Source organism: Lontra canadensis, unplaced genomic scaffold (genome assembly GCF_010015895.1).
Source record: "Lontra canadensis isolate GAN:19392208 unplaced genomic scaffold, GSC_riverotter_1.0 scaffold18, whole genome shotgun sequence".
In the NCBI taxonomy this organism is placed as follows: domain Eukaryota; kingdom Metazoa; phylum Chordata; class Mammalia; order Carnivora; family Mustelidae; genus Lontra; species Lontra canadensis.
This window is the reverse complement of record NW_022631012.1, coordinates 11,554,384-11,568,793: the sequence shown is the minus strand read 5'-3', so window position 1 is coordinate 11,568,793 and position 14,410 is coordinate 11,554,384. Positions and strand designations below refer to the sequence as shown.

Genomic DNA, 14,410 nt, shown 5'->3' with positions numbered 1-14,410 from the left:
AAAATTGCTTTGAAAAATATAAAGTTGTGGGGTGCCTGGCTGGCTCATTTGGTAGAGCATGCAACTCTTGATCTCAGGGTTGTGAGTTCAAGCCCCACATTAAGCACAGACTTTACTTAAAGAAAAATAAAGTTGAATGCAAGTATAGGACATTCTTTTAATTATTACATACAACCTATAAATATACTTGATCTTAGCCAAAAGGCTGAGAAGCTATTACATATAGCTTCTAAATAAACAAAAATACATAGGATATACATTTTTAATTTTTTTAAAATTTCATTTATTTATTTGACAAAGAAAGAAAATAAAAGCAAGCAGAGTAGCAGGCAGAGGGGAAGGGAGAAGCAGGCTCCCCATGGAGCCAGGAGTCCGATGTGGGACTCAATCCCAGGACCCTGGGATCATGACCTGAGCTGAAGGCAGACGCTTAACAGACTGAGCCACCCAGGCGCCCTAGGATGTAAATTTTTAAAACACGAGACTCATTTATCTAACTGACTTAACTTTAAAGCTCAAGTTAAGAAATAACCTGGAAGAGGTTATTAAAAACAGAGTATTAAAAAACAGGGTACCCTGTTAAAAATGCAGATTGACCCCATGCACTTACCTGCTTTCCCTTCCCTAACCCACTAAAATAACAGTAAAAGAATAAAACAAAAATGTAAGCCATTAACTCATAAGTACAAAAAGAGGCGGTATAATGACAAGAGCAGATGAGAGACTTCAATACATTTTGGAGAGGAAGTTGTCCCCTAAGCTTTAACAGAGGAATGCTATTAAGCAATGAGTTAATTACCTTAAGAATATCGAAAGACGTACCATTTGGAAGCGGAAGAAGGATTCATTGAAGTCTGTATACAGCTGGCTGGACCCCGAGGTCCCTTTCTAATCTGTGTCACTCAATGGGGGTTGAAGAAATTGAACCAAGAACGTTCTGGACTTGGGCAAGACAACACAGCAGAAGACTCGGCCTAAAAACAAAATGATAAAGTGAAAGTCTACATACAGAACTGTTGAATGTCAAGTGATTTTCCCATTCTTTGCTCACCAGTAGCAAAGCATCCCCCCACCCCACACACACCCCTTTCCATTCCTTAGAAAAGACTGTAACATCTTTTCTCTGGAAAGAATTAAAAGCTCCGGAATAAAGGAGTATGTCATTTGGACATTATAAAAGGATGAATCTTTGCCTATTCACTGTAGAGCAGAATATGCCACTAACAAGCTCAATCATACATACAAAGCTTCTGCTTAGTTTTGCTAGTCTTCCTCTTAAATATAAATGAAAACCCAAAGATGAACAGATATCTGAGGGAAGTCTTCAGTAAGAAAGACCTCTGACACAAACCAACAAATAGAAAAAAGAAAAAAGCTGTGGGTAATTGAGAAAATATAGAAAGAAAACACAAATTAGTTACTTTGAGAGTAACTAGTACTCTCAAATAGGAATAATAAAAGAATAAGAAAGGGTTCTCTGGGTGGCACAATTGGTTGTGTCTGACTCTTGGGTTTCAGCTCAGGTTATGATCTCAGGGTTGTAAGATTAAGCCCCAAGTGGGGCTCTGAGCTCAGCATGGAATCTGCTTGAGATTCTCTCCCTCTCCTTCTGTCCCTCCCCCTGCTCACACTCTCTTTCCCTCTCTCTCAAATAAATAAATACATCTGTTTTCAAAAGAATAAGAAAGAACCCTTGTGGAAAAGATAGGATAGCTGAAAATTTTTAAAAAATTTAATAAAAAGGGGGTGCCTGGGTGGCTTAGTCCCTGGGCGTCTGCCTTCAGCTTAGGTCATGATCCCAGCATCCTGGGATCAGAGCCCGCATCAGGCTCCCTGCTCAGTGGGAAAGACTGCTTCTCCTTCTCCAGCTCCCCGCTGCTCGTGTTCCCTCTCTTGTGGTCTGTCTCTGTCAAATAAATAAATAAAATCTTTAAAAAAAATTTTAACAAGAGGGTTGAAAAATAACTGGAGGACCTAAATCTCCATCCAAATAGAGATTTATTCCAAAAATGCATCATTGTGAACTTTCAGGAAACTGGGTGTAAGAAGATCCTAGAAGTTTTAAGAGAAAAAGTAGACTATGTACAAATTATTGGGAGTCAGAAAAAGATTCCTCAAAAGTAGGAGTGTAATACGGAAGACCAATATCCAACTTGGAAGAGCAACAAAGGAAAGGCTCAGGATGACAGCTGCATAGAAAAGCAGCTCAGGGGCACATGTCTGTCTCAGTTAGTAGCACATGTAACTCTTGATCTTGGGGTTGTGAGTTTGAGCCCCATGTTGGGTGTAGAGATTAGTTAAAAATAAAATCTTAGGGAAAAAAAAAGGAGCAAGCAGCTCTAATTTAAGCAGGAAGATAGACTCTGGAAAAGAGACCTCTAGGTGGACTCCTTGGGGGGCTCAGTTGGTTAAGTGTCTGCCTTCTACTTTGGTCATGATCCCAAGGTCCTGGGATCAAGCCCCATGTGGGGTTCCTTGCTCAGTGGGGAGTCTGCCTCTCCCTCTGACCCTCTCCCTGCCTGTACTCTCTCTCATTCACTCAAATGAATAAACAAAATCTTTAAAAAAATTGATTGTTCGGTACGCCTGGATGGCTCAGTTGGTTAAGCGGCTGCCTTCGGCTCAGGTCGTGATCCCAGGGTCCTGGGATCGAGTCCCACATCGGGCTCCTTGCTCAGCAGGGAGCCTGCTTCTCCTTCTGCCTCTGCCTGCCTCTCTGTCTGCCTGTGCTCACTCTCTCTGACAAATAAATAAATAAAATCTTTAAAAAAAAATTGATTGTTCACAACAACATAAACACTAATTGGTTGTAATAAAAACAGTATTAAATCTATACTGGGGGAGGACAAGTGGTAATAGCGGTGGTGAAGTGTAGCTAATTCCTCATCTGCCATTTAAGGTAGATAATGCCTTAAATCAATAAATCAAGTATCAGCATATAGTGGTGTCTGGCTGGTACAGTCAGTAGAGGGTGTGACTCTTGATCTCAGGGCTCGAAGTTTGAGCCTCATGTTGCGTGAAGAGATTACTTAAAAATAAAATCTTTTAAAAATCTACATATAAACACAAAATTTAGAGGTGGGGGGGCATATCAGGGGAAATAGGTTGAAGGTAGGTGCCAATGGAGATCAGAACTTGAACAGGAATGGGAAGGCTGCTTTTATACATTATGATCCTTGAATATTTTACTGTTAAAGGGTCATATACAACTTTAATAATATTTAAAAAATAATTTAAAAATTTAACTTTATATAACAAATGGAACATAAGCAAATTTTGAAAAGAAATAACTAGGCAAGGTAAGATAGAAATAAGAAAATATTTTATTTTTTTTAGGATTTTACTTATTTACTTGAGAGAGCGAACACAGAGGGAGAGGGAGAGGTAAACCCCCATTGAGCAGGAGGCCCAATGCAGGACCTGATCCCAGGACCCTGGGATCATGACCCAAGTGGAAAGCAAATGTTTAGCCAACTGAGCCACCCAGAAGCCCCATTATTTTTAAATAAAATTTAATATTTTAAATTTTTAAATTATTTTTAAATTAAATTAAAGAACTCATAAGTGAAAAGACAAACACCATTTGAAAGATAAGGACAAAATAAGAATAGGCAATTCACAAAAGAACTTCAAAGATGCAATGAATACACAAAAATGTTATCTAATCTCTTTTGTAACTCAAGAAGCACAAATGTAAGAAAAGTATGTTCATCTGTTAGATGAGCAAGGATTTAAAAGGTTAACAGCTTCTGGGAAAGAGGGGGAAATGCATGCTTGTTCGCATAATTCCTTTTGCTGACCAAAACAGAACCAAAATTAGAGAAGGAAACCCCTGTGCAAAATAGCCACATCTCACAGCATTGATGCCAACACATAACTCTCAGCTACCATAAGGTTTTGCATCATATTTAAAGAGGCTGCCCAAATCTGCCATGCATCTCCTCTAATCTCAAACAGATCCAGTTTTGGCAAATTGAGTGCGTCCTAAAGAACACTTCCCCATAATCAATCACTAACTTGAAAACATGAGTCCTTAAAGGCATAGCAACCAGACTTAAGGAGAAAGCAGACAGCATTCTACTTGGTACCTATCTCCCTATCACAGCCTGGCAGAGAAGACTAGTAAAGAAGAGATCATGGTGTTTAAGGTGGGGATGTCTCTTTTCTTCTAGTTTCCGTGAGGACAGACTTTCCATAAATCTTCCTAGCGTCTTGCCCCTTTACCCCTTAAGTGAGAAACCTGACTGGTGAGTTCACCATTGGTCCACATTTTTTGACTGGGGAGAGCTAATTCATCAAAAGTCTTTAGGTAAGCATGTCTACTACAAAGATCCAAAGTATCCCTTGGGTGGGCTACTCCAGGTCTGGGCTGGGGACAGACATATGAGAAGACCACCTATACCATACATATCTTCCAACAGCTCTCTCAACAATGAAGTTGATATTTTATCTCCACCTGCCTAACTAAGCTCTTTTGACCACATCTGAATTGGTCCCAATCTCAGGAAGGAATAAAAGAGCCAAGAGGTGTCATGTACTGGGCTCCCTAAACTTACAGTTGCCATGACATTTTTTATTTTCCTCACCAGGAGCCCAAGCATGGCTGTAGAGAAACAGAAACAGTAAGCTAGTGGCCAACCTGCACAGCAGAGTAAAGCAGATCAATCAGAGATAGGTCAGCATTGCTCTGCATCTGGCGTGAATGTTTAACATATCCTGTGGGAACCTGCTTACAGAGAGCATATGACAACTGTGTTACCAAGCAGCCAGTTTAAAGAAGAGAGATCACGACAATGTGTTCAGTCTCCTGTCTCAGCCTCTAAGGCAGCTTTTCCAATGACTTATGCCATTTTTGGGCAAAGAGCAGGCCGGAACATAACTTTTCAACAATAAATAACATAAAAATGTAAGACTGCATAAAAGGAAGAGGGATCATAATGTGGAAAAGAGGGGGGAAAAAACACACATTTGAAGAACTGCTTCATAAAATAGAATTTTAAAGAAAAACCGCTTTGTATCAAATAAATAGAACATAACTCCACAAAACAGATTTTTAAAAAGAGCTGAAACAAACAAAAGATAAAAAGAAAAAAAGAAAAAATACCACAGTACTTGAAGTCATATTAGAAACAACTCCAAGTAGAAAAGATACTTCAGAAAACCAAGTTAATAATAAGGATGACAAGCCAAGGAAAATCATTCAGAATGAATATGACAAAATAAAGGTGGTTAGACTCTAACAAAGTAGTCAGAACAAAGATGATAGATTTGTAAGATAAACAACTAAAATCTAACATAAGTAATATTCTTAGAGAGACAAACAATATGGAACAGCCAAAATATTCAAGGATATAGAAGTGAACAACTGAAAGATCTTATTATATATCAGGAAAAATTAACAGGAAATGATCAAGATTTAAGATATATTATGGAATGTTGCCAAATTTTAAGGATGGAAAAAGGATGCTTTTAGGATCTAGAAGAAACAGGGTCACCTACAAATTAAATAATTTATGCTGGCCTCAGACATCTCCTCAGCAACATTAGACAATGGATACAAGTGAGTACTGTGTACAATGTGAAGTGAAAAAGAATACAACTTGGGGGCGCCTGGGTGGCTAAGTCAGTTAAGCATCTGCCTTTGGCTCAGGTCATGATCCCAGAGTCCTGGGATCAAGTTCCCAGTAGGGCTCCCTGCTCATCAGGGAGCCTGCTTCTCCTTCTCCCTCTGCTGTCCCCCCTGCTTGTGCTCTCTCTCTGTTAATACCTAAAATCTTAAAAAAGAAAGGAAGGAAGGAAGGAAAAGAAAAAGAATATGACATGGAATTTTCTACATAGGGGAATATAACTTTAATGGATATTTAACATTTCATTTAATGGATGTGTTATAATTTACTAAAATGGTATACTATTGATGGATATTTAAAGATTGTTTCTGGAATATTATTAAACCATGCTGAATAAAAAATAAGAATAAATGTATATGTATTATTTAAAATACATGCAAGTTTATCTATAGGATAAAATCCTGGAAGTATGTTGGCTGAATCAAAGGATATATGCATTTAAAATCTGTCATTTTCTTAAACTGTCCTCCATAGACATTGTACTGATTTTTATGCCCACCAGTAATGGATGAAAGTGCTTGTTCACTGGAACTCAGAATACTGTTATTAAATTTCTAATTTTTCTCAACCTTATAGATAAAAATTATTTTTATAATAATTTTTATTATTAATAATTTGGAATATCTTACCATATTTTAAAAAAGATTTATCTATTTATTTGAGAGAGAGAGAATGCGAATGCACATGAGCAGGGCGCGGGGAGGGAGGGCCAGAGAGAGAGGGAGAGAGAATCCTCAAGCCAACTCCCCAGTGAGTGTGAAGCCTGACATGGGGCTAGAACTCACAACCCTAAAGTCATGACCTGAGCCAAAACCAAGAAACAGACACTTAACTGACTGAGCCACCCAGGCAACCCTAACTTAACATAATTCATCCACTGAAGACATCATCATTTGCAAGCTACATCATCATTTTATATATCTCTATCGAAGAAAATGAGCTACAAAGTAAATGGTTGCAAGTCATCAATTTTCAAACACATAAAAATTTCAGAGGACTCTGGGATCATGACCTAAGCCCAAGGCAGACACTTAACCAACTGAGCCACCAGGCGCACCCCTCACCCCCCACCCCTCTTTAAAAAGATTTTGAGAGAGTGAGAGCTATTGAGAGAGAGAGCACAAGTGGGGAAGAGAGGGAGAAGCTTTTTTTTTTTTTATGGTTTTTTTTTTTTTTTTGGACAGACAGATCACAAGTAGGCAGAGAGGCAGGCATAGAGAGAGGGGAGGAGGAGGCAGGCTCCCTGCCGATCAGAGAGCCCGATGTGGGACTCGATCCCAGGACCCTGAGATCATGACCTGAGCTGAAGGCAGAGGATTTAACCACTGAGCCACCCAGGGACCCGGGAGAAGCATTTTCTTAAGGATTTTTTTTAATCAAGAAAGGATGGTGTATTTTGTCAAATGCTTTTTCTTCATCTATTGAGAGGATCATATGGTTCTTATCTTTTCTTTTATTAATGTGGTGTATCACATTGATTGATCTGTGGATGTTGAAATTTGTGGATATTCCTGCAGCCCAGGAACAAATCCCACTTGGTCGTGTTGAAAAGATGTGCTCTATATACACACAACGGAATAATACTCCGCCATCAAAAAGAATGAAATCTTGCCATTTGCAATGATGTGGATAGAACTAGAGTATATTATGCTAAAATGAAATAAGTCAGTCAGAGAAAGATAAATACCTTATGATTTCACTCCCATGTGGAATCTAAGAAACAAAACAGATGAGCATAGGGGAAGGGAAGGAAAAATAAGATAAAAACAGAGAGAGGGGCAAACTATAAGAGACTCTTAAATGTAGGGAACAGACTGAGGGTTGCTGGAGGAGAGGTGGGTGGGAGGATGGGGTACTTGGGTGATGGGCATTAAGGAAGGCATGTGATGTAATGAGCACTGGGTGTTACACGCAACTGATAAATCACTAAATTCTACCCCCGAAACTAATACTGCACTATATATGAACTAACTTGAATTTAAATAAAATCTTGAAAGAACAAAAAGCATAAATATGTTGATAAATACAAAGGAATTTTTAAATATTTTAAACATTACATATACACATGCATCTTTAAATTTCACTAAAAGATTACTGATTCTTTAAATTAAAAGTAATAAAAATATAGAGCACATGTAGAAGTAAAATATATAGAAGGTAAGAGCACAAAAGGCGAGAAGATGGTAATTCCAAGTATAAAGGGTAATATTCTTAAACTGTTGAGGAAGGACTAGAATGTTTGAAAATCAGCAGTGATAAATTCAAGACACATATGTAATCAATCTCTAAGATCATCAATAAAAATATAACATGAAGAGACTAAACTAAAAAGATAGAAAAAGAAATATTCTTCTAAAAACTCAGTTCACCCAAAAAGGCAGCAGGGGAAGAGAACAAAAGAATAAATGAAAAAATGGAAAAAGAAGACCAATATGCTTTATCCAAACACAGAAAAAAGTTAGAAAAATAGAAGTGGACTGTATAACACTATTAAAACACAATGATTGTTGTGAGACTAAATAAACAACTACAACCCAACAGTCTGCAGTTTATAAAAAACACACTTTAAGCATAAACACACAGATGAGTTAAGAGGAAAAAGATGGCAAGAGGCAAACATTAAGCTTGTATTAATGTCCATCAGAACAGGCATCCATGTAAAAAGTATTTTCAGGGATAAAATGGACATTTCATAATGATAAAAGGGTCAATTTGGCAAAAAGACACAGCTATCTTTAAAGTGTATGTGACTAACAATACTACCAAATCCAAGGTAAAGTCTGACATAACTGAACGGAGAAACAGACAAATCTATAATCATAATTAGAGACTTGAGACTTAACACTTCACCCAGAGTAACTGACAGAATAAGGAGACATTAAAAATGTGAATATACAAGGTTTGAGCAACACTCTCAACCAGCTTCGCCTAACTGACATTTAGGCCACTCCACCAACCACCAGTAGAAAACACATTTTTCCCTGAGGGTAACTGGAACATTTCAATACCTTTAAATTTATTGAGGTTTTTTTTTTTTTTCTTCTTGCCTAACCTATTACAGACCATAGGTTTGTATATGTTTTCTGACCACAACATCACTAATTTAGGAATCAACAGCAACAATATACCTTAAAAATTCTAAAATATTTAGAAATAAGGTAACACGCCTAAATAAATAATGGATCAAAGAAATCACAGAGAGATTTTGAAGTATCTTTAAGTGATAATGAAAACATTCCAAACTTGTAGGATTTCGTTAAAGCAAGCTTAGAGGAAAACTTAACAGCTTTAAATGCTTATATAAAAGGAACAAAGGTATAAAATCAATTATTTCTTTCCACCTTAATGAGTTAGAAAAAGAGGAGCAAATTAAACCCAAAATAAAACAGAATGAAAGTAAGAGTAGAAATCTGTGAAATAGAAAACAGACATATACAGAAAATCAACAAAGTCAAAAATTTTAGTTGTAGGACATAGCACACATGAAATCACAAAGTCGGACAGTGTCAACAAAACAATTTATATCATCTGTTTTATATCTGATATATTTTGCTATTTGGTACTAGTTCAGTCACTGGTATAAATTTTTATTAATTACTTCATAATAAATATTTCTAATAAAAATGTGATTCCCTAGTTTTCCCACTAGTCTCATGTTGGCACCAGTCTCATATTTTCAGCCTTCCCACTTTGGACAGGCTGAGCTCTGAGCACCCATTTAACTCTAAAATTATAATGATTTGTCTGGCAATTATAATTACTTATAATTAGAGCAATGTCTTGCACACAGTTATTTCAATGGCTAGATGCACAATCATTCTGCACTATTAAATACAGAAATTTCAAAGAATATTGGTAACGCTGGGCACAGCCAAATATAAAACGAGTAAAATTTTTCATCATATAAAAAGTATATACATACCATTAGTTGTTTATTTGGCCAATACATGTGTAATTAACTCCTACTAAAGGAGGAGGCACCTGTGGCTACTCCATAAATACTGATGTTAAAACGATGAAAGTAATATCGCCTTACAGTATGTTGCCTAAGTCTAAACCAAATAAATCAATACATAAATGCTTAGAGAAAATCCAAAACCGGGGATAAATGTGATCTTCCCAATAAGCTGTTTTACAGTGACCCGCAGTTTACAGCAGGGTTTACGCTCGGTGCGTGAACATCATCTATGACATGAAAAATAATCCCACCCCCTCTGCTGGCAAACCCACAGCATCGCGGGGTGGTTGCCAGGTCGGATTTTTTCCCCTCTCCATCTTTCTCAGAGCATCAGGTATCTGACCATTGACATCATCTGGGCACCCGACCCGGTGATCCACCAGCCGGAGGGGTGCAGCGGCCGGGTTCACGGCCTCAGGCCGGAGGATCTGAGCGCGGAAGCCCGCGGAGCTCGGCCATTCCGCAGTTCGCCTCAAACCGCACATTTACTTAGGTTTTGTTTTTGCCAAACGCTTGCCACTTCCTTCTAAAGAAGACATTTCCATCACAAAATAATGACATAAAAATAAGCACAACGGGGAAAAAAGAGGTCAGCAGCGAAAGCACCTAAAGGCTGGGAACATCTGCTCTGCGGGAAGCGATCTCCACCTTCGAGAGAATCGCCCGAACAAGCCTCGGGCTCCTGCGCACGTTCGCGAGCGGGGCCCGCGGGCGGGCAGCTCCTTGCGTCCGGAGGGGCTCCAACCTCGCCGAAAACCACTCCTGGCCCGTTCTGCCCCGGGGAGCTCGGACCCGGACCCCGTCCGGGAGGGAGGCCGCAAGGGCCGGCGAGGCCCCGAGAGACCGCGTGCGCGCGTGGCGTGCACCTCCCGCCGCGCCTCCACCTCAGGGCGTCGCCACGGGAACCATGGGTTTGGCCTCCGGCCCGGTAGACCGGGGGCGGTGGGGGTGGGGGGCGCGGCCTGACCGCCGCCGGGAGGGGGGGGGGGCGGGAGGCCGCAGACTCTCACCGCGACGCTGAAGCCGCGACGAGCCGGTCCTCCGCCACCTCGGGTCGCACTTGGCTACGCGGAGGTCCGTCCCGGCACCCGTTCCCGCCGCCGCCGCCGCCCGCGAGCCCCGAGACGCTGCCGGGCCACTCCCGCAGCCCGTGCCCCTCCGCACCCGAGCGTGGAGGTGTCGGGCTCCGGCTGCGGGAGGCGGGAGATTTAAACCGCGCTGCCCTCGGCGTCTCGGTCTGGCGTCCGCGTTCTCGCCCTTTCGGGCTCTGCCCTGACCCCGCCGAGGCCCGGCTCTCGGTCCGTTTTTTGACGAACTCCGGGACCCATTCTGGTCTGTTTTTACCAAATTACAGGTGGTTAACAAACACCGAAACGGTCGGAACGTCAGAATTAAGGAACTGTGTGTGAGACCAATGAGGCATTCTCGGTTTCTTTCTCTAAGCCCAGCGCCCTCCGCCCGGGTCCCCTCCCTGCCACCTCCGAGTCCACACCGCACCCGCCAGGCCTTCCGGGGCCACCCCTACCCGGCCAGGGGCTTCGGAGCCTCAGGCATCCCTGAATCCTGGGGCGCTCCTCAGGACCAGTGCCCGCACGCGGTAACTGTTCACGTGCTGTATTTAACTCTTATCGTAAGGGTTTAAAGAGGATTAAGTTAACAGCTGTTAATAACTGACCTCAAATGCACATATACATAACCATAATTTGTGGTCATAAATGAGTCTTCAAGAGGAAAAGGCAAAATTTGAGCCTAAAAACTAAAGAATAAAAATAAGGGAATTGTTACTGGTGGAAGATAATTTAAATTCAAAGAATTTTCTTTTCAAAGGTGACTCAAAATATCTTATCACTTTACCAAAGCTTTCCAAAGTATGAATTACAACTGTGACACAGCCTACAAAGGAAAAAAGCTTACACTCCAGGTGATAACTGTAAGTCTGTAAGATCGTGAAAGATGGAGTGAGATTCTAGAATATTATTACAAAGTACTTACCTTAAAAACCTGAAAATGGTTTTAGAATAGGAAAAGGAAGAGGCTATGTATACTGGAGTTAACTTGGACTGAAAATAGTAAGAGGTCTTTTGGCCGGGATTCTAACCCTGAAATATATGGTGTTTCAAGGAATAGGTGAATACCTAAAATAATATGCAAAATTTTGGTATAGGTCTTTTAAAAGTATTTTTTGGGAAATGTAACCAAACCCAAGTTCCACTCTCCAAAGCACAGCAAAGCCAATCACTGAGACGTCATGTACAAAAGAAAAGGGTTTATTCTAGAGGCAGCCAAAGAAAAGACATAATAGGGCAAGCTTCAAATCTGCCACCTATAAGGGGAAGAGAAGTTTTTTATAACGACAGGGGTTCGGATTACATATATATTGATGAAAAGTGTGGTGAAAACTTATGGTTATTCCTGAGGAAAGATGGAGCATGCTTACTGAGCAAATGTGTAACATACAATCCTGTGCTCGTGGTGGAGACTTAAAATGAGGCAAAATTCAGCCCCTGCTGTCAGACATCTTAAGACAAGGAAAGGGACTATGGGTTTTCTCCAAGAAAGCCGGGATAAACTGGAGGGGCTCTTGGGCTCATTATCTAGGGTAAGGAAAATAGGGCCTTGCTGTTCATAGGCTGGAACCATATCAATGACTTCTAGCCTAGGTCTCCCTAATTAATTTGTCAACGGGGTCTGTAAACACACAACAGCTGATTAGGGAGAAACAGGTCTCTGAAAAACAAGTTTTAGTTTTCTGAATTTCAACCTCATTAACCCCATGGGGACAACCTCAGAAAGAGTCCACAGCTTTCCTGATTCTTCAAGTTCAGACCCTTAGAAAGGTAAGAATTAGCATTTGGCAGTAAGGATGACTGCTGTACTTCCTCAGATCTTTCCTGACTCACTCATGGTAAGTTTGGCATCCCTCCTAAGGACATATTTCTACTCTCAACAATTGTAATTATTTTTCTGCCTGTCTTCCTCACTGGATGTTGAGCTCCTCCAAAATAAAACGCCTATGCATTTTGGGAGCTTTACCTCTTAAACACAGAGCCTAATACATACTGCATTCTGAATGAGTTTATTCAATCAGTAAGTGAACAGAAGCAAAGACAGCTAACTGACAACTGATGGATACTGTATAAAATGTCTAAAAAGAGTTGAACACCTTTCTTCCCAAAGAATAAATTATTCTAATATGATAAGAAAATGACTTTCAGAATGTTACTATGCACATGTTAAGTTTCTTGGGGGTATTTTAGAAAATGCTTCTTCCAAAAGGATGAACTTTTGTTTTTTTAAATATTTTATTCGTCCATTTGACAGAGGGAGACAGCACAAGCAGGCAGAGCTGCAGAGGGAGAGAAGCAGGCTCCAGTGAGCTGGGAGCCCGATGAGGGGCTCCATGTGGGGCTTGATCCCCGGACCATGGGATCACCACTCACGTCAAAGGCAGAGGCCCAACTGACTGCAAGTGCCCTCGACAGGATGAAGTTTAACTCAAGAAGATACTAACCTTCAGCTCAATCTCAAGCAGAGAAAAGTCCTCCAAGAAATATACCAGAAGTTGTAGTGACTACGGTCAAGGCCTGTCGGTTTTGTTCACCTTTTGGAGAAAATTACTGGGAGATACACAATGTCTCCAAGCCACCATAAAATGAAGCATTTATACATAATTACATTCCCTTCACAGGTCACACAGAAAGGTGGGCAAGTGGTAGCAGAGTATAAGAATGGCTTCTGCAAACAAGGTCGAGCTACTGACACTCCTGGGCAGGAATCGGGTTTTCTTAATCAGGTATTTGATATATGTTTGTAGAATGAGTTAATGATCTTGTTAGCTGTTGGATTGATAAGAAAATACTTGGGGGCACCTGGGTGGCTCAGTCGTTAAGCGGCTGCCTTCGGCTCAGGTCATGATCCCAGGGTCCTAGGATCAAGCCCCACATTGGGCTCCCTGCTTGGCAGGAAGTCTGTTTCTCCCTCTCCCACTCCCCATGCTTGTGTTCCCTCTCTGTCAAATAAATAAATAAAATCTTTAAAAAAAATACTTAAATGCCTTGTACTAGTCCCTTAACATATAATGAGGCACCCAGAGTACTTAAAATTTAGTGTTTCATAAATAAGCTTTTTTAGGAAACAAAAGAATTAACACTATTAAAATGCTTTTATATGGGAGGATATAATTTCATCTGGAAGTGCAAATATTTATAGAAGTGTTAATTTAATTTTTTTTTTTTTAAGATTTTACTTATTGAGAGAGCACAAGCAGGGGGAGAGGCAGAGGGAGAGGGAGAAGGAAAAGGAGAAGCAGACTCCCCACTGAGCCAGGAGCCGGGCACGGGGCTCCACCCCAGGACCTGGACATCATGACCTAAGCCGAAGGCAGATGTTTAACCATGTGAGCCACGCAGGTGCCCCTATTTAATTTTCTATCAACAGGTTTATCCTAATATAAAGTGTTTTCCTCCAATGTAGGCTTCTACAGGTAAACTAGAAAAAACAATTAGATGACTTGGAATGTGGGGCTTCACAAATTTGGGACCCAGAGCAATAAGCAGCAATGATCTTTTGCACTATCAAGCAAAGCTCTTGTTAATCTACAAATAAAACTTCAATTGATATTAAAACACATATCATGAATTCCACACTTTTGTATTTTCTCTTATTAAAGACTAGGGATCTACTGAATCAGATGTCATGGAAATAGCTCCATTTCTTTAAGGTGTTCCACTTTCCTTTTAACCTGTGTGATCTTTTCAAGGAAGTCAGAAGTAACAGGTCCGTGGCAGTTAGAGAGGGTATGGAGAGCTATCTTCCCAGATGTCTA

The 14,410-nt window shown here is 40.4% G+C and overlaps 1 protein-coding gene and 1 long non-coding RNA gene across 5 annotated transcripts in view; one reads left to right on the top strand and one right to left on the bottom strand.

Moving 5' to 3' along the window:
• Positions 1-10,707, bottom strand: part of ICA1L (islet cell autoantigen 1 like) — a 67,542-nt gene extending 56,835 nt beyond the window's left edge. Inside the window, exons 1-2 of one of the 4 annotated variants that reach the window (XM_032860055.1) lie at positions 10,596-10,670; positions 800-974 (exon numbers count right to left, since the gene is read on the bottom strand). In XM_032860055.1, the coding sequence (XP_032715946.1) occupies positions 800-825 (26 nt within the window). In that variant the 5' untranslated portion in view covers positions 826-974; positions 10,596-10,670. Of the gene's footprint in view, positions 1-799; positions 975-9,549; positions 9,713-10,595 lie in introns of those variants that run through there. The other 3 variants (XM_032860053.1, XM_032860054.1, XM_032860056.1) reach the window with 3 other exon arrangements.
• A 2,278-nt stretch (positions 10,708-12,985) lies between these two features.
• On the top strand, positions 12,986-14,210 carry LOC116869114. Its single transcript, XR_004382964.1, has 2 exons — positions 12,986-13,378; positions 14,078-14,210. It is a non-coding gene; the product is annotated as an uncharacterized LOC116869114 (long non-coding RNA).
• Positions 14,211-14,410: the final 200 nt, after the last annotated feature.